The sequence below is a fragment of the Monodon monoceros genome, unplaced genomic scaffold (assembly GCF_005190385.1).
Source record: "Monodon monoceros isolate NGI ecotype Baffin Bay Population unplaced genomic scaffold, NGI_Narwhal_1 Super_Scaffold_12, whole genome shotgun sequence".
In the NCBI taxonomy this organism is placed as follows: domain Eukaryota; kingdom Metazoa; phylum Chordata; class Mammalia; order Artiodactyla; family Monodontidae; genus Monodon; species Monodon monoceros.
The window spans coordinates 15,236,033-15,263,141 of record NW_021703768.1 but is presented as its reverse complement, the minus strand read 5'-3'; the positions used below and the strand labels follow the sequence as shown (position 1 = coordinate 15,263,141).

Genomic DNA, 27,109 nt, shown 5'->3' with positions numbered 1-27,109 from the left:
GACAGGCACTTTACCTTGGACGAGGTGTGCATGGCAAGGCCCCTTGTTAGTGTTGCAGTGCTCTTACACAAGCAGGTGTAAAACCAGACAGGGACGGGTTGGTGGCAAGATGGTGGAGATGTGCCTGGAGAACAGCTGGCAGGGAACAGGGGGTGGGAAGGAGCAGGGCGCACCCAGGGACAGTGGCCAGGCCAGTCCGGTGTGAGGGGGACGTGGGCGTCCTCAGCCTGTTCCTTCCTGGCTCCGTCCCTTCCCTCCTCTGCTCTCTTCCTGGCCCTGCCCCTCCAGACTGCCTGGGGCTCAGCTGCACTGCTCCGTGCTCAGCTCTGAGCCTCTGATTTTTATGGGTTGGGTCCACTTGTCGTGCTCTGGCTGACCTTCCTCGTTCCGGGACTGCTGGTTTTACCGAGTTCCAGCCCTTGGTTCCCATTTGGTGCCTGGTGGTCAGCATGGTGTCAGAGGGGCTCCAGCGTTTGAGGGGGGCTCGGTGTGCCCAAGAGGGAAGGGCACCGATGTATATGGAGTGTCTGCGTGTGTCACCGTCGGGGCCAAGTGCTTAACTCAAGTATTTTTTTTACTTTTTTATTTTTATCTTTATTTTTTAAAATATATAGCTCTATCCTCTTTATGTTTTAAAACACCTCTGTGTGTGATGTATATGCATAGAAAAAAAATCAGGAAAGAGAAAGCTTTCATATTCTATTTTTTTTAACTTTTTTGGAAATAATTTCAATCTTAAAGAAAGTTGCAAGGATAACAATAGTACAACAAACACCCACATATCCTTTACATAGGTTCACACATTAGCATTTTACTCTATTTGCTTTATTGTTTGCTGTTTCTCTTCCATATACATCTAGATCTACATGTATTCACACAGACACACACAAATGATATATATACATAACATTTTTCTGAACGATTCAAGAGTAAGTTACTTGCATAAAGCCCTTCACCCCCAAATATTTCAGTGAGGATTTCCTCTAAATAATAATTTTCTCTTACATTTACACAGTAGTGTTTTCAACTTCAGGAAATTTAATACACAATATTTTTATCCAAACAAACAGCCATAAGCAAACTTCTTAGTTGACCTGATAATTTCCTAGGTAGCATTAATTCTTTTTTTTTGAATTCTATTTAATTATTTTTTTATACAGCAGGTTCTTATTAGTTATCCATTTTATACATATTGGTGTATATATGTCAATCCCAATCTCCTAATTCATCTCACCACCACCCTCCCCCCGCTTTCCCCCCTTGGTGTCCATACGTTTGTTCTCTACATCTGTGTCTCAATTTCTGCCCTGCAAACTGTTCATCTGTACCATTTTTCTACATTCCACATATATATGTTAATATACAATATTTGTTTTTCTCTTTCTGACTTACTTCACTCTGTATGACAGTCTCTAGATCCATCCAGGTCTCTACAAATGACCCAGTTTCGTTCCTTTTTATGGCTGAGTAATATTCCATTGTATGTATGTACCACATCTTCTTTATCCATTCGTCTGTTGACGGGCATTTAGGTTGCTTCCATGACCTGGCTATTGTAAATCGTGCTGCAATGAACATTGGGGTGCATGTGTCTTTTTGAATTACGGTTTTCTCAGGGTATATGCCCAGTAGTGGGATTGCTGGGTTGTATGGTAGTTCTGTTTTTAGTTTTTTAAGGAACCTCCATGCTGTTTTCCATAGTGGCTGTATCAATTTATATTCCCACCAACAGTGCAGGAGGGTTCCCTTTTCTCCACACCCTCTCCAGCATTTGTTGTTTGTAGATTTTTTGATGATGGCCATTCTGACTTATGTGAGGTGATACCTCATTGTAGTTTTGATTTGCATTTCTCTAATAATTACTGATGTTGAGCAGCTTTTCATGTGCTTCTTGGCCATCTGTATGTCTTCTTTGGAGAAATGTCTACTTAGGTCTTCTGCCCATTTTTGGATTGGGTTGCTTGTTTTTTTAATATTGAGCTGCATTAGCTGTTTATAAATTTTGGAGATTAATCCCTTGTCCGTTGATTCGTTGGCAAATATTTTCTCCCATTCTGAGGGTTGTCTTGTCGTCTTGCTTATGATTTCCTTTGCTGTGCAAAGGTCTGAAGTTTCATTAGGTCCCATTTGTTTATTTTTGTTTTTATTTCCACTACTCTAGGAGGTGGATCAAAAAAGATCTTGCTGTGATTTATGTCAGAGTGTTCTTCCTGTGTTTTCCTCTAAGACTTTTATAGTATCCGGTCTTATATTTAGGTCTCTAATCCATTTTGAGTTTATTTTTGTGTATGGTGTTAGGGAGTGTTCTAATATCATTCTTTTACATGTAGCTGTCCAGTTTTCCCAGCACCACTTATTGAAGAGACTGTCTTTTCTCCGTTATATATCCTTGCCTCCTTTGTCTTAGATTAGTTGACCATAGGTGCGTGGGTTTATCTCTGGGCTTTCTATCCTGTTCCATTGATCTATATTTCTGTTTTTGTGCCAGTACCATACTGTCTTGATTACTGTAGCTTTGTAGTATAGTCTGAAGTCTGGGGGCTTGAGTGCTCCAGCTCTGTTTTTTTCCCTCAAGACTGCTTTGGCTATTTGGGGTGCTTTGTGTCTCCATACAAACTTTAAGACTTTTTTGTTCTAGTTGTGTAAAAAATGCCATTGGTAATTTGATAGGGATTGCATCGAATCTGCAGATTGTTTTGGGTAGTATAGTCATTTTCACAGTGTTGATTCTTCCAATCCAAGAACATGGTATATCTCGCCATCTGTTGTTATTATCTTTAATTTCTTTCATTAGTGTCTTATAGTTTTCTGCATACAGGTCTTTTGTCTCCCTAGGTAGATTTATTCCTAGGTATTTTATTCTTTTTGTTGCAGTGGCACATGGGGGTGTTTCGTTAATTTCTTTCAGATGTTTCATTACTAGTGTATAGGAATGCAAGAGATTTCTGTGCATTAATTTTGTATCTTGCAACTTTACCAGATTCATTGATTAGCTCTAGTAGTTTTCTGGTGGCATCCTTAGGATTCTCTATGTATAGTATCACGTCATCTGCAAACAGTGACAGTTTTACTTCTTCTTTTCCAATTTGTATTCCTTCTGTTTCTTTTTCTTCTCTGACTGCCGTGGCTAGGACTTCCAAAACGATGTTGATTAATAGTGGTGAGAGTGGACATTCTTGTCTTGCTCCTGATCTTAGAGGAAATGCTTTCAATTTTTCACCATTGAGAATGATGTTTGCTGTGAGTTTGTCATATATGGCCTTTATTATGTTGAGACAGGCTCTCTCTGTGCCCACTTTCTGGAGAGTTTTTATCATAAATGGGTGTTGAATTTTGTGAAAAGCTTTTTCTGCATCTATTGATATGATCATGTGGTTTTTATTCTTCAGTTTGTTAATATGGTGTATCACATTGATTGATTTGCATATATTGAAAAACGCTTGCATCCCTGGGATAAATCCCACTTGATCATGGTGTATGATCCTTTTAACGTGTTGTTGGATTCTGTTTGCTGTTATTTTGCTGTGGATTTTTGCATCTATATTCATCAGTGATATTGGTCTGTAATTTTCTTTTTTTGTAGTATCTTTGTCTGGTTTTGGTATCAGGGTGATGGTGGCCTCATAGAATGAGTTTGGGAGTGTTCCTCCCTTTGTAATTTTTTGGAAGAGTTTGAGAAGGATGGGTGTTAGCTCTTCTCTCAATGTTTCATAGAATTCACCTGTGAAGCCATCTGGTCCTGGACTTGTTGGAAAAATTTTAATCACAGTTTCAATTTCAGTGCTTGTGATTGGCCTGTTCATACTTTCTATTTCTTCCTGGTTCAGTCTTGGAAATTTACATCTTTCTAAGAATTCGTCCATTTCTTCCGGGTTGTCCATTTTATTGGCATGGAGTTGCTTGTAGTAGTCTCTTAGGATGCTTTGTATTTCTGCGATGTCTTTTGTAACTTCTCCTTGTTCATTTCTAATTTTATTGATTTGAGTCCTCCCCCTCTTTTTCTTGATGAGTCTGGCTAATGGTTTATCAATTGTGTTTATCTTCTCAAAGAACCAGCTTTTAGTTTTATTGACCTTTGCTATTGTTTTCTTTGTTTCTATTTCATTTATTTCTGCTCTGATCTTTATGATTTCTTTCCTTATACTAACTTTGGGGTTTGTTTGTCTTCTTTCTCTAGTTCCTTTAGGCATTGGGTTAGATTGTTTATTTGAGATTTTTCTTGTTTCTTGAGGTAGGCTTGTATTGCTCTAAACTTCCCTCTTAGAACTGCTTTTGCTGCATCCCATAGGTTTTGGATTGTCGTGTTTTTATTGTCATTTGTCTCTAGGTATTTTTTGATTTCCTCTTTGATTTCTTCAGTGGTCTCTTGGTTATTTAGTAACATATTGTTTAGCCTCCATGTGTTTGTGTTTTTTACATTTTTTTCCCTGTAATTGATTTCTAATCTCATAGCATTGTGGTCAGAAAAGATGCTTGATATGATTTCAGTTTTCTTAAATTTACTGAGACTTGATTTGTGACCCAAGATATGATCTATCCTGGAGAATGCTCCATGTGCACTAGAGAAGAAAGTGTCATCTGCTGTTTTGGATGGAATATCCTATAAATATCAATTAAATCTATCTGGTCTATTGCGTTATTTAAAGCTTGTGTTTCCTTATTAATTTTCTGTTTGAATGATCTGTCCATTGGTGTAAGTGAGGTGTTAAAGTCCCCCACTATTATTGTGTTACTGTCAATTTCCTCTTTTATATCTGTTAGCAGTTGCCTTATGTATTGAGGTGCTCCTATGTTGGGTGCATATATATTTATAATTGTTATATCTTCTTCTTGGATTGATCCCTTGATCATTATGTAGTGTCCTTCCTTGTCTCTTGTAACATTCTTTATTTTAAAGTCTATTTTACCTGATATGAGTATTGCTACTCCAGCTTTCTTTTGATTTTCATTTGCATGGAATATCTTTTTCCATCCCCTCACTTTCAGTCTGTGTGTGTTCCTAGGTCTGAAGTGGGTCTGTTGTGGAGAGCATATATATGGGTCTTGTTTTTGTATCCATTCAGTGAGCCTGTGTCTTTTGGTTGGAACATTTAATCCATTCATGTTTAAGGTAATTATCGATATGTATGTTCCTGTTACCATTTTCTTAATTGTTATGGGTCTGTTTCTGTAGGTCCTTCTCTTGTGTTTCCCACTTAGAGAAGTTCCTTTAGCGTTTGTTGTAGAGCTGGTTTGGTGGTGCTGAATTCTCTTAGCTTTTGCTTGTCTGTAAAGCTTTTGACTTCTCCATCGAATCTGAATGAGATCTTTGCCGGGTAGAGTAAACTTGGTTGAAGGTTCTTCCCTTTCATCACTTTAAATAAATATGTCATGCCACTCCCTTCTGGCTTGTAGAGTTTCTGCTGAGAAATCAGCTGTTTACCTTATGGGAGTTCCCTTGTGTGTTTTTTGTTGTTTTTCCCTTGCTGCTTTCAATAATTTTCCTTTGTCTTTAATTTTTGCCAACTTGACTACTATGTGTCTCAGTGTGTTTCTCCTTGCGTTTGTCCTGCCTGGGACTCTGTGCGCTTCATGGACTTGGGTGGCTATTTCCTTTCCCATATTAGGGAAGTTTTCAACTATAATCTCTTCAAATATTTTCTCTGGTCTTTTCTCTCTCTCTTCTCCTTCTGGCACCCCTATAATGTGAATGTTGTTGTGTTTAACGTTGTCCCGGTGGACTCTTAGGCCGTCTTCATTTCTTTTCATTCTTTTTTCTTTTTCTGTTCCATAGCAGTGAATTCCACCATTCTTTCTTCCAGGTCACTTATCCGTTCTTCTGCCTTAGTTATTCTGCTATTGATTCCTTCTAGTGTAGTTTTCATTTCAGTTATTGTATTGTTCATCTCTGTTCTTCAGTTCTTCTAGGTCTTTGTTAAACATTTCTTGCATCTTCTCAGTCTTTGCCTCCATTCTTTTTCTGATGTCCTGGATCATCTTCACTATCATTATTCTGAATTCTTTTTCTGGAAGGTTGCATATCTCCATTTAGTTGTTTTTCTGGGGTTTTATCTTGTTCCTTCATCTGCTACATAGCCCTCTGCCTTTTCATCTTGTCTGTCTTTCTGTGAATGTGGCTTTTGTTCCACAGGCTACAAGATTGTAGCTCTTCTTGCTTCTGCTGTCTGCCCTCTGGTGGATTAGGCTATCTAAGAGGCTTGTGCAGGTTTCCTGTTTGGAGAGACTGGTGGTGGGTAGAGCTGGCTGTTGCTCTGGTGGGCAGAGCTCAGTAAAACTTTAATCCGCTTGTCTGCTGATGGGTGGGGCTGGGTTCCCTCCCTGATGGTTGGTTGGCCTGATGTGACCCAGCGCTGGAAGCTACCTGGGCTCTTTGGTGGGGCTAATGGCAGACTCTGGGAGGGCTCATGCCAAGGAGCACTCCCCAGAACTTCAGCTGCCAGTGTCCTTGTCCCCATGGTGAGACAGAGCCACCCCCCACCTCTGCAGGAGACCCACCAACACTAGCAGGTAGGTCTGGTTCAGTCTCCTATGGGATCACTGCTCCTTCCCCTGGGTCCCAATGTGCAAACTACTTTGTGTGTGCCCTCCAAGAGTGGAGTCTCTGTTTCCCCCAGTCCTGTTGAAGTCCTGTAATCAAATCCCGGTAGCCTTCAAAGTCTGATTCTCTAGGAATTTCTCTTCCTGTTGCCAGATCCCCAGGTTGGGAAGCCTGACATGGGGCTCAGAACCTTCACTCCAGTGCGTGGAGTTCTGTTTTATAACTGTTCTCCAGTTTGTCGAGTATTTTTTTTAAAAAAAAACAACAATTTGAGGTATGATTCACCTCCCGTAGATGATACCCATTTAAAGTGTACAGTTCACTGGTTTTAAGTAGATTCACAGGGTTGTACAGTCATCACCACAATCAGTTTTAGAACATTTTTACCACCCAGAAGGAAACCTCAGACCCATGAGCGGTCGCTCCCCATTTCCCCTCCCATCCTCCCCAGTGCCTGGCAACCACTACTCTACTTCCTGTCTTGGGATTTGCTTATTCTGGACATTTGCTATAAATGGGCTCATATAACGTGTGGCCTTTTGGGTCTGGCCTCTTTCACTTGGCAAAATGCTTTCAAGGTTCACCCGTGTTTGCATTTATCAGTACTTCATCCCTTTTTCTTGCTGAATAGTATTCCATTGTATAGGTGTACCACATGGTGTTTACCCACCCATCTGTTGATAAGACATTGGATTGTTTTTGCTTTTTGGCATATAGAAGTAATGCTGCTAGGAACGTTTGCGTATAACTTTCTTCCATGGACATTTGTTTTCATTTCTCTTGGGCCTCTACCTAGGTGTGGAATTGGTGGGACAGATGGTAACTTTGCCCTATTGGACAACTCTGAAGCAGCTGCACCACTTTACACTCCCTCCAGCAGTGTGTTAACTCACATACTTTGAACAGGAGCATATACAGCTATCAAGTCATTTCTAGGGCAAATCTTGGGGCCTTTGAGGGAATTGGCTGCTCTGAGTTTGATGCAACTTCTCAGTTTTCAGATGTCCATGAGGTGAGAGGCTGTCACTTGGTGAATTTTCGTCATCATGTTCTTACCAGTTTCCATCTGCTCTTCTCCATTATCTTAGCCCCTGGGAGGTAGATGAAGGTGGATTGGCATGGATGGGCGAAGCCTGAGTATCGTAGGCGTGTTGTAGTGAAAGGCGGAGCGGGGGTCAAGCTTGCAGTGTTGGGGTCTCTGCATCTGTGAGAAGGAGCTGCTCTCTGATGGGAATATGGACCATTTGGGAGTGAGTGAGACGGGGTGGGGGCCCCTTTGTCTTTGTACTGTGTTTTGACTCTGTAACGTTCTAAAACTGAAACTTGAAGAGATACTAGCTTTTATAAGGATACTGCCAAGGTTTTAGAAGGATATTGCCAGAAAGGAAGGATGTCCAAACTCTTTTTGGGAGAGCTCAGTGGCGGATGGGAAGCTATACAGAGAGTGATGTTATTGACAGAAACATGGCCACGCTTATCCCGCATAACCTTTGCTCTTCAGATTAAGATTTCAGCCAGATTCCCGTCATTTTCTGTAAGCCTCAGGTGCTCCGGCTTTTTAGATATTCAGACCACATTTCTAGCAGAAGATGTGCAGGGCTTCTATACCTTTTTGCATTCGCAGACATTTACAGAGAAACAAGAATGCCTTGTTGATACTTTTCAGGGGAAGACAAACAAGCACTATTCTTTTTAGCCCCTTATTTTGTTCATGTATTTTAGTACATGGAAAAATACTTCAGTACCTAGTATTAATTTTTCTTATTAATTACACTTTTTAAAAGAGATCCTTGCCATCTTAGTGACCTATATTTTATTCAGTCTTTTTCTGGCCTCTGCCTCTTTGTAATCCTTTCAGTAATTCAAGTAGCATTTTGCTGACATTTCTAGAGATTTCCTTGGTGGTGGTGGGGTTTGGCACAGAGGGAAAGCGTGGGAGTTCACTATTCCATGTTCTAAGCTGTTGTGCTTTGTTTGTGGCCTTTCCTGTTATCTCCTGGATGGTGTGTTTTCTCCTAGTTTTGTACCATCAGTTTGAGCCAAGCTGACCTCTTGCCGCTTCGTAGATATTTTACCAAACCAGCAGCCAAAAATGACTTCTGGTTTCAGTCTAGAACCTGGAGTCATTTCGATTCTGTTTTTGTTCACTGGATTAACAAATCCTTTGCATGGTATCTCTTAATTCTTACTTGACACTAGGAAGTGAGTGGCACACAAAAAAACAGACCGCTTAAAGATCGGATTCGTAAAATTGATGCTGACTCTGTTTTGAAACTCCAAGATGTATGGGTATTTGGCTCAAATAGGCTTTTTTCATTTCACTTAAGAGCAGCCAAGGAATTACTGTCGTATTATTTAGTTTAAAGGCAGTTTCAAGACAGCCAATAAATGAAAAACGTTCACTTACAACTCAGCCTTTGGAGTTAGGTTTTAGGTGACAGACGCAAGGTGCTCAGTATATGACCTCAGCATCCTGGAAGGGCAGCTGGTACTCATCCCTTTAATGGACAGTTACTAAGTAGCCACTGGTGCCAGATGTTTGACTAGGCAGTGAGGACCCAGAGGTTTTCATGAGGCCCAGTCCAGGTCCAGTACAAGGATGGCAGCTCACTCCCAGCTGCTGTACACATCACGATTTGCCCTCCTTCACTGGCCCATCTGCAGCCCCAGATCCTCAACATGGTAGCCCAGGAAATCAGTCACTTCCACCCAGGAGCTGAAAGTTTGGCTATGCCCGGTTCCTAGGCAGAGGTAGGAGAGGGGAGATTACAGCATAAGGTGGTGACAGGAGAGGGTTCTGTCCAAGGTGCTGTGGAAGAGAAGGACACTGCAGTCAGGTGGGGCACAGTGGCTGAGGTTGGGAAGAGGGGTGACCTGGAGGAATGCAGGACAGACCCCAAGAGGGTTGTCCACGGTGTGGAAAGCAGGGAAAGGGGGCCAGAGACTGATGCGGCTGGAGAAGCAGCAGGAGCCCCTCAGGAAAGGCATTGTAGGGAAACCACATTAAGATTATTGCTTATCCTGGAAGTGACTGGGAACAAACCGTGAGAGAGTTTCAATCAGGGCGCGATCAGATTACATCACTGGTAACAGTACCTAACAACGGAAATATCTGAGTCGCTCACTCAGTACCAAGAATTGTATCAAATCCTTTATGGGCATTGTCTGACTCCTTTTTCTCCCGAACACTCTATGAGATGTAGGTATTATTATTATCCTCGTTTTGTAGCTGGTGCAGCTGAGGGTGAGAAAGCAGAGTCACCGGAGCAAGTTGAGATTGCTCGGCCAATCGACAGCAGAGTAGGGCTCAAATCCATCCAAGTCTGTGCTGTTCAGACCTGAGTGGCGTTCCCTTCAAGGTCCTAGTCGATCCCAGTTTGGGAAACACCGGCCAAAGAAACCAAAGTTTCATCTCTGGAAGTTTCTTTCCATTCTGAGTTATCAGTGCCTGGAAAAATTGTCATTAAAAGTAGTAAAAACATTTTTTTAATCATTAAAGTTCAAACTCAAAACTTTTCTTAGCCTCCAAATTGAGAACCGCTGGATTTATACCGCAGGAGCCTGGAGGCAGAGAAACTAGTTAGGAAGCAGTTACTGGGGTCCAGGTGGAACGTGAGTGGTGAGAGCTGAGGCAGGAGGAGGGAGTGGAGAGACGATGGAATCCAGGTGGTCTCAGTCAATTGCCAGGACTTGGAAGGTAGGCATGGTGGCCAGCGAAGGGGAGGGATTTTAGGTGGACTTCGGTTTCTCGCTTGGGAGGCCGGCAATGAGAGTGTCATTCCTGACGTGGAGGAGGTCTGTTTATGTTTTGGGGGTTTTTTTGAGGTGCTTTTGACACTTCAGGGTGGTTTGGAGTTACAGGAATGGAGATTCTATACCAGAATTCAAGTTAGGGGTCTGGACTTGTAACCGGGGAAAAGGGATCAGAAAGGGGCTCTTGAATTAGAACAAGGACTAGGACATTAGGACAGAAGTAAAGGAACTTCAGAAGCGAGAGCTGGTCAACCATTTGTCTCAAGAATTGGGGTTCCTGGGCTTTCCTCCCTTTCCTGCTTCTTGCTTTGTAGAGTTTCTCTGGGCTGAAACTGACTATGTGTAAAATAGGTGGGTTAGGAAAGCCCTTTCTAATAGCTGGTGACCCTTGGGGGAGGTTGATGATTTCATTTTGGTTTTTGTTGTTGTTTTGAAAGCAGTTCTACAATATTCATTTTTAAAAGATTCATTGAATTAATTATATGTGTCCAGATATGCTCATTGATAATGATTTTGATGGGACTGAGGTTTCTCTTTAAGCCTAGAAATGTTTAAAAACTTTAGAAAACAGGGAAAGTCATAGAAAAGTACAAAAAAACACCTACAAGCTTGTGACCCATTATTGGAGTTCTGATATATTTTCTTCTAGGCTTTTTGCGTGTATTTTAAAACTATTTTTTTAATTAAGTTTTTTGTTTTGAGACCACTGTAGATCCACGTGCATTTGTAAGCACTAGTTCAGACAGATCCCATGTTACCCTTTTACCTGGTTTCCCTCGATGATAACATCTTGCAAAACTGGACCACAGTATCGCAACCAGGGTATCGGATAGTTGAGGTACAGAACCTTTGGATCCAGCAGGCTACCCCACGCCCCACCCACCCGTCTTAGCCTCCAGCCACATCAGTCTGGCCTTCATTTGCTCTAATTGGCTCATTTCAAGAATGCCAACCTGGGATTGGCTTTTTCAGCTTTCGCCTGTTACAGATAAAGCTGCCCTGAACATTCACGTGTAAATTTTTTGTGCCGACGTAAGCTTTCATTTATTCAGAACAAATGCCCAAGACTACAGTTGCTGGTGTGTGTGTGTGGGTATGTGTATGCCTCTGTGCTTGCCCTTGTGTGTGTTTAAAAAAATAAACCTAGGATTGTACCGTACGTGTGCACAGTATAATTTCATCATAAATTTACCTTAGTATACCTCTATCATGAAAACACATTAGAAAATAGTTATCTTTTTCTTAACACTGAATTCAGCGTGGAAAGGCTAGCTTGAGGAACGTGAAGACCGTCCTTTTCAGGGTAGGTTGGGCCCGCCTGGTGGTGGCAACAATGAGAAAGCTTTAGAAGACATAACCTAGCACAGCTGGAACAAGCGTGATTTTACTTTGCACAGAAGATTTTCCTAAACTTTTCTGTTACGGAAAAAAAAAAGTAATAGAGTTTAGCATTTGAAAGAAATCTGTACAGGGACTTCCCTGGCGGCCCAGTGGTTAAGACTCTGCACTGTCAGTGCAGGGGGCACGGGTTCGATCCCTGGTCGGGGCACTAAGATCCCACATGCTGCACGGTGTGGCCAATAAATAAATGAAATAAATCTGTACATAGTTCTTCTATAAAATCACAATTCCTAATGTGTATAAGTGCCGATTTGAGATCTTATTTTCCCTAATATGCAGATACTCTAGGATGTTCTTTTGTGTGTGCGTGTTTGTGTACTAGTCATTCCTTCCAACCATGCCAGCTCACTATGACCGTTAACCTTTTTCTTTGCGGTTCGCCAAGGAGGGGTCAGGGCCAGTGTATCGTCTGGGCCTTCCTTCGGGGCTGGTACAAGTGAGCGAGCTGCTTTTCGCACTGCTGGTGGTGTAGCAAGGCTCTGCGTGTCCATGGGCAGGTGCGCCGTCCACAGGTTAGCTTCCGGGGTGTCTTAGGCTTCTTGGACCCTTAATCCCCTCCGTCTGCCTGCATGCTCTGCAGTGTCCTCGGGGAGTTGAGGCTCAGTGGTTAAGACTGACTGTTAGTGACTGTTAGCTGGAGCCTCCTGACTTCGTTGGGTTGGACGTATCACCGCTGATGCTTTTGGCGGTGGTATTTGTGCATGTGAAAGCAGGAAGACACCCTCCATTTGGGGGACGGCAGTGTGTGGAGCGATCGCTCCCAGTGGTGATTCAGACACTGCTTTCACGTGGAGTTTCTAGAAAGTTGGCCTCCTTGAATTGCATTTTGTAGTGAGATTGTTCTTTAATCTTCGTCTCTCGAACAGCAGTCTCAGTGTCACATTTGGTACTGACTTGTCCGTGATGATGCATAGGTACAAGTGTCTGCCCCCCTTAGCTGCTTACGTAGCCCTCGGTCCCTTAGGTCCGAGGCCAAGTGCCACTGCCGCGCACAGAGCCCCCGCCTCAGCCGCCCTCTGCTACGCGGATGCCCAGTGCTGTGTCTCAGCTTTGTATCGGCTCTTGCCTGGCTGTGGTCTGTCCCACGTGGCCAGTTCCCATCCGACCCTGGGACTTTCCTCTGTGACAGACCCCACCGTGTGGTTAGGATTGCCTGTTTACTTTTCTGATCCCTCGTTGGTCAGTAAGCTGTTTGAAGGAGGCCATTTAATTCATCATTGTATTCCTGGGCTCCAGCTCACAGCCTGGCACGAATGACCGAGGGAGCTGGACAGAGTAAATCAATGAAAAATCACAGAATAAGTGAGGGATTAAACCCAGCATGCTGGGAGGGCGGTACACAGTGTGCTTCCCCCTCCCCCTCTCCACTCCTGCTCTCCTTCAAAGGGCCAGGGTTCTTAACCATTGACTCCATTGAACGTGCCAGGGATTGCCAACCAGTTAGTGGCAGAGCTGGAATTCAAAAGGCTGCCTCTGACCTAGCGTCCCCCTAAAGTGGGATGCACCTTTTCCATGATCCCAAGGAACTGAATGCTAGCTGTGCTGTGTGCTATGGGGTAGGTTTCCTAACTTCTCTGAATCTTCTTGAATTGATTCTTTAAGAAATGAGCAATGGCGTTTCCTCCCCTGCTGAGGATCAAATGTGCCTGACGCATGCAGCCAGTGCTCAATGAGTACCAGTGCCCTCTGTCCACCCCTCTTTGCTATTTTGGTGTTATACCCGAATGTCATGCCATACTGGGCATTGAAAACCCACTGACAATTTAAATGACTTAATCTCACAACCCGTTTGAGTCTCTGAAAAAGAAAATAATCTTTGTTTTATCTATAATTAGAAGTCAGTTATCTCACAAACTCAAGGGGGAGGTTAACGTCACAGAACCTTTATTTATATAATGATCATTTTACCCCCCTGTGCCATGTAATTAAGATGACAAATTTGAGCTGAAAGCAAAGCACTGGTGCCATTTCCCCCCCCACACACACTAGGAGAGTACACGTGTAGCATTTTGCCTTTGATTAGATTCTAATGGAAATTTCTAGTGGACTTCACATTTTTGTGTTCCAGATACTTTCTCCAGTCTGCTGGGGCAGCAGCAAAACAGGCCAAGGCAGAGTTTCAGTGAAGTAGGTGGCTTCCTTCTGCAGCCTGTCCTAAGAGTATAGCCAATGAGGGTTGGAGTCTGTGAAGCTTGACATGAGGAAGCTTGTTTTTGGTTTACATGATCGCTCACTTTGGCCACACGTCAGGAGGCAAAGGTCTTAACCCTTCTCGTCGATCACGCTTTAATTTATGAGCCAGTAAACGAAAGAAAGATGGAAAGAAAACTAAGAGAGTCCTCCGCCCTGAAACAATGTGGAGTTCCGGAGAAAATCTAAACAAGGCCAGCTAGGTTTGTGCAAAGGGATTAAAATGGAAGAAGAAAGCATTGTGTCAAACAGTTTTCAGCAGATACCGTGCTGATCATCGTAAAGAACGTAGAACTGAATGAGCCGCTCCCCCTGCCCGCCATCTCCCGCCCCTCACAGCTGGTGTTCAGGCCCTTGTTTGAAGAGCAGGGGTCCCTCTGTCTCTAAGACTCTGGATTCTTTGCTTAGAGAATGTTCTGCGTTGTTCCTTACACCATGACCCCCTTACAGGAATTGCTCCCTTTTACTAAGCCCTTGTTGGTGCCAATTGCTGTGACTTTTACTTACATTATGTTCTGTAGCTTTCACAGTAATTCTGTGAGTAAGGATTATTATCATCATTTTTCTTTATTAGTGGGGAAAATCATGGGCCAGGGAAGTTAAGTGTGTGGCTCATCGTTCCTGAGCTATAAAAGTATAGATCTAGGAGAACGGAGTCCAGCCAGGTCTGACTCCAAGGCCATGTTTTGGTCATTACCCGACTCTGCTTCTCCTTGTGTGTATAGCCATTTTGAAGGCCAGGATCTTTCATTCAGCATTTACTGAGTCTGTATCGTGGACCGAGGCTGGGCACTGAGGAACAAGATAGGCCTGCTTCCTGCCTTTGTAGAATTTTCAAACTGAGTTTTCACGATAGTGAGGTGTGAAGTCAGTTCAGAGGGCCACAACTGACGTTTAAAAGAAATAGAAAATATTGGGATGCACCAAACATTGTGGTGTCTTACGAAACTCGTATGAAACTCTGCGTATGGTAGTTTACGGTGTAAAACAAATTTTTCTCGGCAGGTTGTGGTCCAAAGAGTTGAAAGATACTGACCAGAGGTCTCAGAGTTGGGAGGGGAGATGGTTTTGAAACGAGGAAGATAATAGGTTAGATGAGTGACTACAAACTGGCATAGGAGCTATGAAGACAGCACACGTGATAGAATAAGGAGGAAGGTGGCAGGGTGTCCTTCAGACAAGACCCCTGGTGCCTTCTGAGAGGGTAACGTTTGGGCGGAGACGTCCAGGAGGAGAGTAATGGGATGTCAGTGGCCCAGAACAGCAGGTACAAGAACCCTGGGTCAGGGAGACAGAGGTGGAAATAGTGTGGACCATATTGTCTGACTATAATGTAGTACAATTAGAAAAAATGACATCTGTAACTCTACAAAACAGAAATAGAGTTGCAGATGTAGAAAATAAGCGTACGGTTACCAGAGGGTAAGGGGGGGAGGGGTAAATTGGAGGATTGGGATTGACATATCCACACTACTATATATAGAATAAATAACTGATAAGAACCTACTGTAGAGCACAGGGAACACTACTCAATACTCTGTAATGGCCTATATGGGAAAAGAATCTAAAAAAGAGTGGATATGTGTATAACAGATTTACTTTGCTATACACCTGAAACTAATATAGCATTGTAAATCAACTATACTCCAATAAAAATTTAAGAAAGAAGAAAATAATAAAAAATATAAGCAAACCCCATTGCCTAGTAACCATCATCATCTTTATCACCATCACCCTTCCTAACTTGGGTCAAATACGAATCAAAAACTAAATTATATAATATTGTCGTGCTGACCTTTGATTTACCTCTATTAAATGTTTTTATTTTTAAAATTGTTTCCAAAAGATTCGTCTTTATTTTATGAAAGGTTTTGCTTATGGCATTGGCTGACTCATCAATTTTTCCTGCTATGTACCTAGACATCTGGTTGGATGGCACACCAGGGCATTCCTAGACTGGAGTATCTCCACCTTGGCTTCCTGACGTTTGGGCTGGATAATTCTTTGATGTTTATAGCAGCATTCCTGGCTTTTACTGACTGGATGCCGGCATCCTTTCCCCTCTCCCACAGTTGTGACAACCAAAAATGTTTACAAAACTTGCCAACTGCGCCCTGGGGGGCAAAGTTGAGAACTGCGCTAGAAGAAATGCCAGGCTCACGGGAGATGAAGCTGCCCAGATTGAGAATACCCTCTATCCCATCCGTCCATCAGGAGAGGACATGATGAGGGTTTTTGGTGGTTTTTTTTTTTCATTCTCTTTAATCAGAAAAGTTACATTTTTATGACTGGGGGTTCCTAACGAATTGTAATATGGGAAATCTGTGTGTATCACTATAGACAATAAAAACTCATGTGAGCGTGATAGGGGTTTCCTGCCGTATTTGTACTATCCTAAGATTAGAATAAAAGGGGAGGGCTTCCCTGGTGGCGCAGTGGTTGAGAGTCCGCCTGGCGATGCAGGGGACACGGGTTCGCGCCCTGGTCCGGGAAGATCCCACATGCCGCGGAGCGGCTGGGCCCGTGAGCCATGGCCGCTGAGCCTGCGCGTCCGGAGCCTGTGCTCCGCAACGGGAGAGGCCACAACAGTGAGAGGCCCGCGTACCGCAAAAAAAAATAAAAAATAAAATAAAAGGAGATTGATAATGGCTCAGCTGTTTTTTTAATCTAATTAATTGACTTCATGCCTTTTCATTTTTTCATACAGAAGTGGACCCAGCATTGGGCAGACCTTCTCTCAGTTGTTTTTCCAGTCGTGTTGGTTGGTGGCCCTTGTTCTGCTGCCACACTTAATCCAGTCTGTCTTGTGACCAGTGGCTTGTATTTCTGTAACAGGAGCTATTTGTTCTGAGGCCCCATTTTTTTCTAAATTGATTTCCTGTCTATTAATCGTCTATATTTTGCTCCTTTGCTTAACCGTACCACCGTTCTTCTAGTATATGCCCCGTCAAAGTCACTCAGTTTATTTTGAGGTGGGCTTTGAGGAATTCATTTTGTTATTGTGTTTTGGCTGTTGGTTGTTTCCAAAAATTTCCTGTAAAAAGAATTCCACTCTTTAAACCTAGAAGTTTCTTTTTCGCTGTTTGGGGATTCTCTTGTGCAGCTAGGACGCTGTTCGTCGTTGCCTAGGAATGACTGTTGGTAGTTCGGGGGGCTCTCCTGAAAAATTCTTGAATAAGATTGTGAGTCTTATTAATCCTTTGAAATATTTCCAAATTAGGTGTTTATTCAACCAATATGCTTTAACACAGTGAATGCAGGGGGCTGTCTCCATCCCGTACTTCCTTAGTGTTCCTACTTTGATGTTACGTGATCGGTGAGGTGTCCTCAAACACTTAACATAAAGTAACCCCTCTGGGTGCCTAATCACCTTACACTCATTTATGTCTTCGTAGCTGTTCATCACCATCTGCACGATGCTATATATTTACTTGTGCATTTCTGTTTTTTCCTCCCCTTTACTGGAATGTAAGCTGTATTCCCGATGCTTAGAACATACCAGTGAATAGTTGCTTGAATGTGTGGATTTTCTTCGTTAATTTATCGGACACTTGTCAGCGTGCCAGGCACCACTGTGAAATCTTTACAGATATTAGCCCATCACTGAATGCGTGGTTCTCCCTGCCTTTGCTTCACAAATACATTTTCTCTGCTATCCCATTGTTCTTTGAAATAATCAGCTTCGAGCAGCTGCAGGCCTCTGTCTTGGCATGATGGTTCTATCTTTTCTGTTCCCAGCCTCTTGTTTTTGTAACTGTTATCTTCCGTCATGATTCTGTCTCCCTGAGGTCAGAAGGAGTAGTGCAAGTTCTCTTGATTTTCCCATCCCTGGAATGGCCATGTGCCCACATCTGTGTGTGTCTAGAAACATACGAGGAAGTCGAATGTACAAAGGTGGGGACTCTATTTACAGTTTTAGCCATTTTTGCAGAGACCAGGTGCCCAGCTCTGAGTTGCTTACTTGGACTCATGCATTGCCTTGCTGTTCCCAGAGCGTTAAAAAAGACAATGAGGGCTTCCCTGGTGGCGCAGCGGTTGGGAGTCCGCCTGCCGATGCAGGGGACACGGGTTCGTGCCCCGGTCCGCGAAGATCCCACATGCTGCGGTGCGGCTGGGCTCGTGAGCCGTGGCCGCTGAGCCTGCGCGTCCGGAGCCTGTGCTCTGCAGCGGGAGAGGCCACAACAGTGAGAGGCCCGCGTACCGCAAAAAAAAAAAAAAAGAGAGACAATGAAATGTTTACATATGACATAAGTACTTAGTCATTATGTAAATCTTTAGTGGCAGTTGTAGGGTGTGTCTGGTTATTTCCAAAAAGCAGAATCACTAGAAATACAGACAAGAATTGTAATATTCTAAATTATTTCTATCCTCCAATTCTGGAATTCTCAGTATACTCAGAGACAGTGAGTAGGAAAAGCGTTCACGATGGGAAGGACTTGCTGATGTGGAGTGAGTCTGCCGGGGCTTGAGCAGGAGGTAGTTGTGCTGGTGCCCTGTCGTCTTCCCTACAAGAAAATTGTCCTGGGGAACTTGTGGAACTGCCTTGCCCTCGTGTTGGCAGGAGTGCTGAGCCGGCAGGGTGAGGAGGTCCCCCCTGGTGCTGAGTGCAGAGGGTGACACGACACTGCTCTGCACCCCTCAGCTGGCCACGGGCTAGCCTCACGGTCACCGTAGGGGAAAAACCCAAGTACACTGCTCAGTTGTAGTGTTTCTGGAAAACCTGCCCGGATTGGCCCCATAGGCATAGAGCGAGCTGGGGAAGGGCAGAGAGTTTCAGCCTTTCACTTCTGGCAGTTTCCAGGCTACTCTCAGCCTAAATCTGTTTCTTTAATTTTCTTCCATGGTGTTGATGAGTTAAAGTGAAGGGCTGGTGTCCTAAGTGTTCCTACACTCTGGAATTTCCTGCACATTTTTCTTTAATACCTGGTTATCCTGGCTGTGGCACAGCCCACGTTGCACGCACTCCCTCAGTGGCCACAGGCCTGTCCTACCCTGTGGGGCGCTTACGTGGCACAGTGGCCCCCTTGCCGGGAGGCGGGAACCACACATCTCCTGACGGATGTCTGTGCCCTGGAGGCAGCTGGGGAAAGTGGCTGGGCCTCAGAAGAGATGTCTGGGGTCTGCCCTGGCCTCAAGCAGTTTCTCAGGACTGGTTTTGACTGACTCTTGTGGTTCATGTGGCAGAAACGCCACGGCTGATGTTTTCATTTTTCTCTGGAAAAATAAGACATGCCACCTTTTGTGGCTTGTGGAAACCATTGGGTTGGTACTTCTGCCTTTCTTAGCGTGTCATTCCCTTTTTCAGTAACATACCGTTTGTTGCCATGAAGGCAACTGGTTGATATTTTAAAATAGAGCTCCCCGACCTGCAGATAGCATTCAGAAAAGTTGTGTTGTGTGTATGTGGACACGTGAGCACGTGTGCTTATGGAGACTGCATTTTTCGTGTTATTTACATGTTGCTTTTACATCTTGGTGTTTGTATTTCAAGGATGAATACAGTAAAAGTATACAATGAATAAATAGGAGGTAGCCTCCATCACTGAATGATTGTTTTATGTACAGGAGTTTGTAAAACTGGTCAAACTGGTCAGTGGATGGAGCTCACTGGATGTGATTAATCCTCGACCCAACCAGTGGTGATGAAAGAGCCCTGTGTAGATTTTAGAAACACATGCACGTTCTGTGATCAGCCCTACAGTATCAGAGTTGTCTTGTGTACACGCTACGACACGTATGCAGCACTCACCATTGGTGTCTGGAATTTAAAGGAAGACAGGCTGTTAAGCAGGCAAACCGATTGTATGTTACATTTGAGAGGATCTGTTTTGCCTGAAGATCACGTGAAGGCTGTATATCTCAGTTGAGAGGGGATCATGTCCAAGGATATTTTTCAGACATTCCTGAGGAGATGTGTTTCAATGTCCGAACACATGTACAGACTATATGGTGAATTTATGTAACACTTAAATTGAAGGGCTTTATTAAGAAGCTTTGAAATATAGCACATGGTCCTTTGAATATATTATATAGTGAAATCAGATTGCTTTCTGAAAGCGTGGTCAGCCAGCTTCTTAACTGTTACTGCTTTATGTCAGTGGTACAAAAGTGAACTGAAAATTTATCATTTCTGTGATTCCCAAAGGATGTTTAGTACTTGAACTATTCACATCTTCTAGGAACATCTAATGTCAATTTTCAAAATAACTGCTACCTTTAAAAATAGGTAGGTGGCATAAAGGAAGTGAAAGAGTTCTCTGCAGTCTGTTTTTTGCTGGTGGATTCTGGATCTTTTTGCTGGTACTGTACTGAGGTCGTATTGTAAGTTGGGGGAAACGTCGTGGAAACTGTTCATCGCTGATAACTAAACCGTTGAATTCCTTCCCCCCCACCAGGTCTTCACATACAAGCAGAGCACAATTACACACCAGAAGGTGATGGCTATGGACCCCATGGATGAGCAGGGCGTGGATGACATGGCCACCTTGACCGAGCTCCACGGGGGTGCCATCATGCATAACCTGTACCAGCGCTACAAGAGAAACCAAATCTATGTAAGTTCCACTTGCATGTCCTTAAAAAATCCCTCCAGTTCGGTTTTTTTTTTTTTTTGGTCCTGCAATGCGGCATGTGGGATCTCAGTTCCCCCAGTTCCCCGACCAGGGATCGAGCCCACACCCCCTGCGGTGGAAGCGTGGAGTCTTAACCACTGGACCACCAGGGAAGTTACCTAAATCCCTCCAGTTTGAGTCAATGTTTATTTTTGTCTTCAGAGAGTATTTCCTTTAGAGAACCTCTAGTTAATCTAAGTAAAATTATGTTTTCAGGTGTTTTGCCAAATTAGAGGCTGGATCCATAAATCATGTTCTCATGTCGATTGCCTTGATTTTATGAGGGGGATAACTTTATGTCGAAGGGTAATGTGACCCCCTTCTTCTTGTGAGTGCATTCTCTCCGTAAGTGTTCTGTTTCATAAAGACGTCACGCAGACTGGTTTGACTTCCTCAATTAAGGGCTGGGGGAAAATGTGGCTTTGCAAACAAGCAGAGCTCAAGCTTTTTTTCTCATTTTCTTGATTTCTGTCCCTTTATGGATTTTCACTTTTTTTTTCTGGCTCTGGAGCCCATCTGGGGGATATTTATTTATTATTTTTATACAGTTTTTAAAGGTTTCTTTCCATTTACGGTTATCACAAAATATTGGCTGTGTTCCCCGTGTTGTACAGTACATCCTTGAGCCTACCTTACACCCAATAGTTTGTACCTTCCACTCCCCCCACCCCTCTATTGCCTCTTACCTCCTCCTCACTGGTAACCACTAGTGCTTTATATCTGTGAGTCTGCTTCTTGTATGTTATATTCACTAGTTTGTCGTATTTTTTAGATTCCACATATAAGTGATATCATACAGTATTTGTCTTTCTCTGTCTTATTTCACTTAGCATAATGCCTTCCAAGTCCATCCATGTTGCTGCAAATGGTAAAATTTCATTCTGTTTTATGGCTGAGTAGTATTCCATTGTATGTATGTATGTACCACATCCTCTTTATCCATTCATCTGTTGATGGACACTTAGGTTGCCTCCATATCTTGGCGGTTGTAAATAATGCTGTGAACATTGGGGTGCATGTATCTTTTTGAATTAGTGTTTTTGTTTTTTGGGGATTATATACCCAGGAATGGAATTGCTGGGTCATGTGGAAGTTCCGCTTTTAGTTTTTTTTTTTTTTGAGAAACCACCGTACTGTTTTCCACAGTGGCTGCACCAATTTACATTCCCATCAACAGTGTATGAAGGTTCCGGGCTTCCCTGGTGGCGCAGTGGTTAAGAATCTTCCTGCCAGTGCAGGGGACACGGGTTCGAGCCCTGGTCTGGGAGGATCCCACATGCCGCAGAGCAGCTGGGCCCATGTGCCACGACTGCTGAGCCTGCGCTGTAGAGACTGCGAGCCACAACTACCAAGGCCCGCGTGCCTAGAGCCCGTGCTCCGCAGCAAGAGAAGCCACCGCAGTGAGAAGCCCATGCACAGCGGCGAGGAGTGGCCCCTGCTCACCGCAGCTGGAGAGGGCCCGCTAGCAGCAATGAAGACCCAGTGCAGCCAAAAATAAATAAATAAATAAAACAAAACCAAAAAAACCCAGTGTATGAAGGTTCCATCTAGGGGGATATTTGGGTTCAAGGGAACCCGTCTTATTTGTGGGATTGCTATTTTGATTGGAGGCATGTCCTTGTATAAAAGGCAGTCGTGCACATGTTCCCCTTAATTGTTATGAAGTGTGACTGTGCTTATCTTATAAAAGTAATATCTAAAAATCACTTCTATAATAATCCCTTTTTGACATTAAAATACATAAATTACTTTATCTGTCAAGAATGATTGACCAACAGATTTTCTCTTTTCCATCTGCCTGTTAGTCTTTATAGTAACCTGGGCAACTGCTTATAGGTGTTTATTTTTCAAGTCACGTTCAAATTCATACAGTTTTGTTTTTTAAAAAACACCAAATTTTAATACTGTAAAAACCCTTGATGTTTTAGTAATTTTTGTTCTTCAGGAGTTAATGTTTAATTTTGGCAGTATGCCTGTGATTATGGTGAATAACGATATCACCCTTTGCAATAGCTAGCAGGTGCTGAGACTCAAGGCCCTCTCCGTATTGGGGCTCCTCTCATTTATCCTCCCTTAGACCAGGAGAGGAGAATTGGGAAAGAGGAGGAATTTGATATTTGTGGGTTTAATGTGAAATTTTCCTCAGCTTTAAAGAAAGGATGTTTATTTGCCTTGTTTTTAGATTGGAAAAGTGTCATTTTTGCCAGAGTGACCTAATGTTTGCCAAATGCCTTCAAACAGCCCTGCCTAGAGAAATTCAGTCGCGTTCTAGTCCTCTGACTGGCTGCGCTTATGTTAAGTCCGTATATTACAGCATTTTCCATATGCTCTTCAGAAAAGGTAGCATTCATACACGTTTACGTAAAAATGGCTGTGTATTCCATTCTGCACACGTGCTCGCAGAACACACGTGCATTTACTCCCCTCTGTCTGCATCTCAGAAGCCTCCTCCTTTCCACCTCTACCGGTGTCCAGGGATCCGTGTACCGTGCCTGCATTATTAGCATTAAGTATTTGACACTGCCCTGTAACTTTGTTTACACAGCAGTTTCCTCGCTTGGTTGGTCAAGGACCTGTTTTGTCTTTTTTGAGCCAAGGACAGTGCAAGGCACCTGGCAGTGGTGCGATAAATGTTTGTAAAACAAATGCCACTCCTATTAGAAATAACATAGTTGATGATAAAGGTGAAGCTAGATTTAAATTTTCTTTATTGGTATCTGTCCTTTACAAGTGAATATTTCAGAACTCATATTCTTCTGTCTTTAGTTGCAAGTTATTGTTACACATTTAGTAGTCAAGAAAAAATAAGTCAATTAGCGGGAAAAAAAAACTACCGAAGAGGCTTAAAAGGCAGAGCCCTTTAAAAGTCTGTTGCCCAGCCCCACCATGATGATGCTGTAAACCTGACAGCTTAAACTGCCCAGTAAACCACGTGAATAGGATCTTGGTCTTTTTTCCTGGGATGAAGACCTTTTCCCTCCCCTTTGAGGGAAAAACACAGGAGTTTTTTGTACATTCAGTTTACAGCTCAGTTCAGTTCAGTTCATTATACCCTTATATGCCTTCCTTTCAGGACCTAGATAATTGTATTATTATCCATATAGCAGCCACCTCGATTTTCATTGCTGAAGCCGTTTGCAGTGGGTGCTGGTACCTACCAGACTCTGCCCCAACGAGACAAAACCACCACCTTTGAGGAAAGCACAGTCTTTTCACCTCTTATCCCAGCTCTGAGTGGTGCTTGTCCGTATCTTCAAAAGAGGGAAAAAATGACTTATAACAGAGGTGCTGTATTAGTTTTCTTTTGCTGGCTTAACAAATTACCATAACTGTCTTGCAGTTCCGTAGGTCAGTCTGAAGGGGTCTCACCAGACTAAAATCCAGGTGTTCCTTTCTGGAGCCCCTAGGGGAGGGTCTGTTTCCTGCTCTTACCTGGTGTTGGCAGAGTTCAGCTCCTTGTGGTTGTAGGACTGAGGTCCTCATTTTCTTGCTGGCTTTCTGCTGATTCCGAGCTGCTAGAGGCCCCCTTCCTTCACATTCAAAGGCAGCAACCCTGGATCTAGTCCTCATGCTTCAAATCTCTTCCTCCTTTCTCCTCATGTCTGACTGCAGCTAAGAAAGGTTCTCAGGTTTTAAAGATTCGTACGATTAGATTGGGTTCACCTGGATAATCCCCAGTCTCAGAGCTTACAGCTTGAACGTATCTTCAGAGTCCCTTTGCCTGCAACATCACGTAGTCTCAGGTTCTGGGAATTAGGTGGACATCTTGGTGGGGCGGAGAGTGGTGCGTTACTCTGCCTGCCATAGGCGCCCTCCTTTGAGTCCTGTTATTGACAAGGGACTCCTGGTCTCTCCCCCGCCACCCTGGATCTTGCATTATTTGTTGGCTTTCTGGTCCGAGCAGCACGGGGTGCTGGTAAGCAGACCCATCTCCAGGTAGAGGAGTCTGTTGTTTTGTGCTAAGAAGGACCATTAACTCTTTTTCTCCTTGAGGAACACCCTTGTTGTCTGAGGACACTACCGGACCCCAGTAAAATATTTCTTCTAGCCGTTAGCATCCTCCGTTCAAATGTGGGTAGAGAGCTATGAAGGGGTAAAGCACTCAGTAGACAAACCAAAGTTGAGCCCACTTTTCTCTACTCACCTCCTCTTGGGCTCTATAGTAACCATTTAATTTTTCTATGGCAATTAAAGAAAAGTTTTTTAAAGGTCAGATATCATAACCACCCCACCCCACCCCCATCTGACAGGGCTGTTTTACAATAAAATGGCAAGTGAAAGCACTTGGGGAACTTTGCTGACCTTTGTACCTCTCTCCCCATCTTTCTCATCTAATACCACCAGGTCTTTATTTGGAAAGTTCCTGCCTGGGACTTGGCGCTGCTCCTTCCAGGCAGAGGCTGTGCAGACCTCCGTGTCTGTAAATCTCCATGACTCCAGCCTTGCCGCTGGTCCTGTTTGGCTCTCACACCCGGGTTAGAGCAGCTCTGCTCTTTGCCTTGCATGAGCCCCTGCCTCATGCCCTAAATACTGGATTCCCTTCCTAGAAAGCCAGGCTCTCATGTCTAACACTCCACCTCGTCAGCTTTTCTCATCCTCTGGCGACTTCCCAGATGAGAACTCTGCTCAACACTTCAGCTCCCGACCTGGGACCCCACCCCAGACTTCCACCCTGAGCCTCTTATCTGTGAGCTTCCTGGCACCTTGGAGAGGGTCCCGTGAGTCCCACCCTCCTGTGTCTCTTCCCACCATTGATGAGACCTGGTGGAGACAAGTACCCACACCTGTAAGTCCCTAAAGGCTCGGAGAGGAGGGGTATGTGTCGTACAGAGAGATAAGAGATGGGGAGAGGAAACAAATACGTGGGTGAGAAAGCCGGAGCTGGCCGTGCAGAGCCCTGTGGAGAGGGCGGCAATAATGATACTGCAAAGGAGGGATGAGAGTTGATCAGTAGGAAAGGCTGGTGAGACGCCATCCGTGAAGGTGGAGAGATGAGGGTGCATTTGGTGCGATGGCCTCACTAAACTGGGAGAAGGTTCCTTTGCTGATGGAATCTGGTGTGTGTTGGGAACATGAAATAATTAGTGGGATAGGTAGGCTGGAGTCAGGACACCTTTAAAAGCACTGGTTCTCAACCAGGTGATGTGACCCCCAGGGGATATTTGGCACTCTCTGGAGGCATTTCCGGTTGCCGTAGTAGAGATGCTGATGGTACCTAGTAGGTAGAGGCCAGGCATCTGCTAAACATCCCAAGGTGCACAGGACGGCCCCACCACAAAGAGTTATCTGGCCCAAGATGTCAGTCATGCCGAGAAACCCTACCTTACTTAAAGCTAGGCAGCAGCGTTTGGGCTTGGTGGTAAAGAGGCTACACTGTCCTTGTTAAAGGCTTTTGAAGAGAGAATTTCCTGAGAAAAAATTTAGAAGGGTTGATAGGGAAGTGATGTGGTATAGTCTATAGAGGGTAGATTGGCTGGGAGAGTGTGGCAATAATTCAGAGGTGTAGAGATGAGGGTTTTGGACCAGGGTAGAGATGGCGGTGAGCGAGAGGAAGTTAGATATGAGACGTGTGGCGGAGGAGGTGAAGTAGCAGGGCTGGCGGTGATGACGCCCAGCCTTGTCAAGCCCTGATGGCCCTGAGCGCAATGCTGGCAGCTCCGCCAGGAGAGGAGAGTGGGAGAGATGAGCTGGCTTCTGGGCGCCTGTTGCATTGTATTCTCTGGAGCCCGGATCATTTCAGATTCTGTACCCAGCATCTACGCACCACGTGGACCAGAGCAGCTGAGGTTTCTGTTGTATTGACTGTCAGCTCCAGGTCCACAGTGGGGGAACAGCCAAGCTGGCTCCGTGGCGTGGCAGTTTTGTTTCCTGCCCAGTGGAAGAGAAACACGTTGTCTCCGTCATAAGGTTCATCCTGCTGTGGGTCAGTTGCGTGGGCGAGCCTCCTGTCCCAGCCTCTAAGGAATGGCTGGAAATACATCAGGGTGAGGCCGCAGGGAGCCTTGGGGCTCGGCTGCAATTATGGGCTGGGGGGGGGGCTCCAGAGGAAGCCCTGCTCTGTTCCACCCACCTCATGGGTCCATTTGTTGGTCTTGCCGAACAAACGGGGCAGAGCTGAGAGTCGTAAGAGCCCATTTGAAGAAGTGGGGCTGTGTCTAAAGATAACTGCTGATGTAAGCACAGAAGATGCTTCACAGCTCATGTATTTTTAGGTGTTTCAAAAATACACTCCTCTGGTTAGGTGGCCTTCCAGACCGAATCTGTAAATGCGTTTGACGTTGTTCCTGAATTAACTTCGAAGCCTGCAAAAGGTGTTGGCAGGCAGCAGCCAGCTGGAGACGACGTGTGGATTGCAAGTGAGTTCACCTGGGCTGCCTGCGGTGTTCACGCCGGGCAGGGCAGGCTGTGGAGTTCACTGTTGCAGGCCTGCAAGTCTAAAGCTGAGATTCATTTCCTTGAGTTCAGTCTTCCCAGAGAAGAGTTTTGGGGGTTGTTTTCCGTCCCTTTCCAAAGCCAGTGTCAAGTAACAGCGCGCCTCTCATAGATGGCCCGAAGGCCGGATGGCCAGCAGGCTTGGCGTTTGTCTCATACCAGGAACAGCGGAATACAGTGTGGT

At 44.2% G+C, this 27,109-nt stretch overlaps 1 protein-coding gene across 3 annotated transcripts in view; it reads left to right on the top strand.

The window, feature by feature from the left end:
* The window catches only part of MYO10 (myosin X), a 218,473-nt gene that overhangs the window by 78,491 nt on the left and 112,873 nt on the right, over nt 1–27,109 (top strand). For all 3 annotated transcript variants that reach the window (XM_029216317.1, XM_029216319.1, XM_029216318.1), the window contains exon 3: nt 20,278–20,436. In XM_029216317.1, the coding sequence (XP_029072150.1) occupies nt 20,278–20,436 (159 nt within the window). The remainder of the gene's footprint in view (nt 1–20,277; nt 20,437–27,109) is intronic.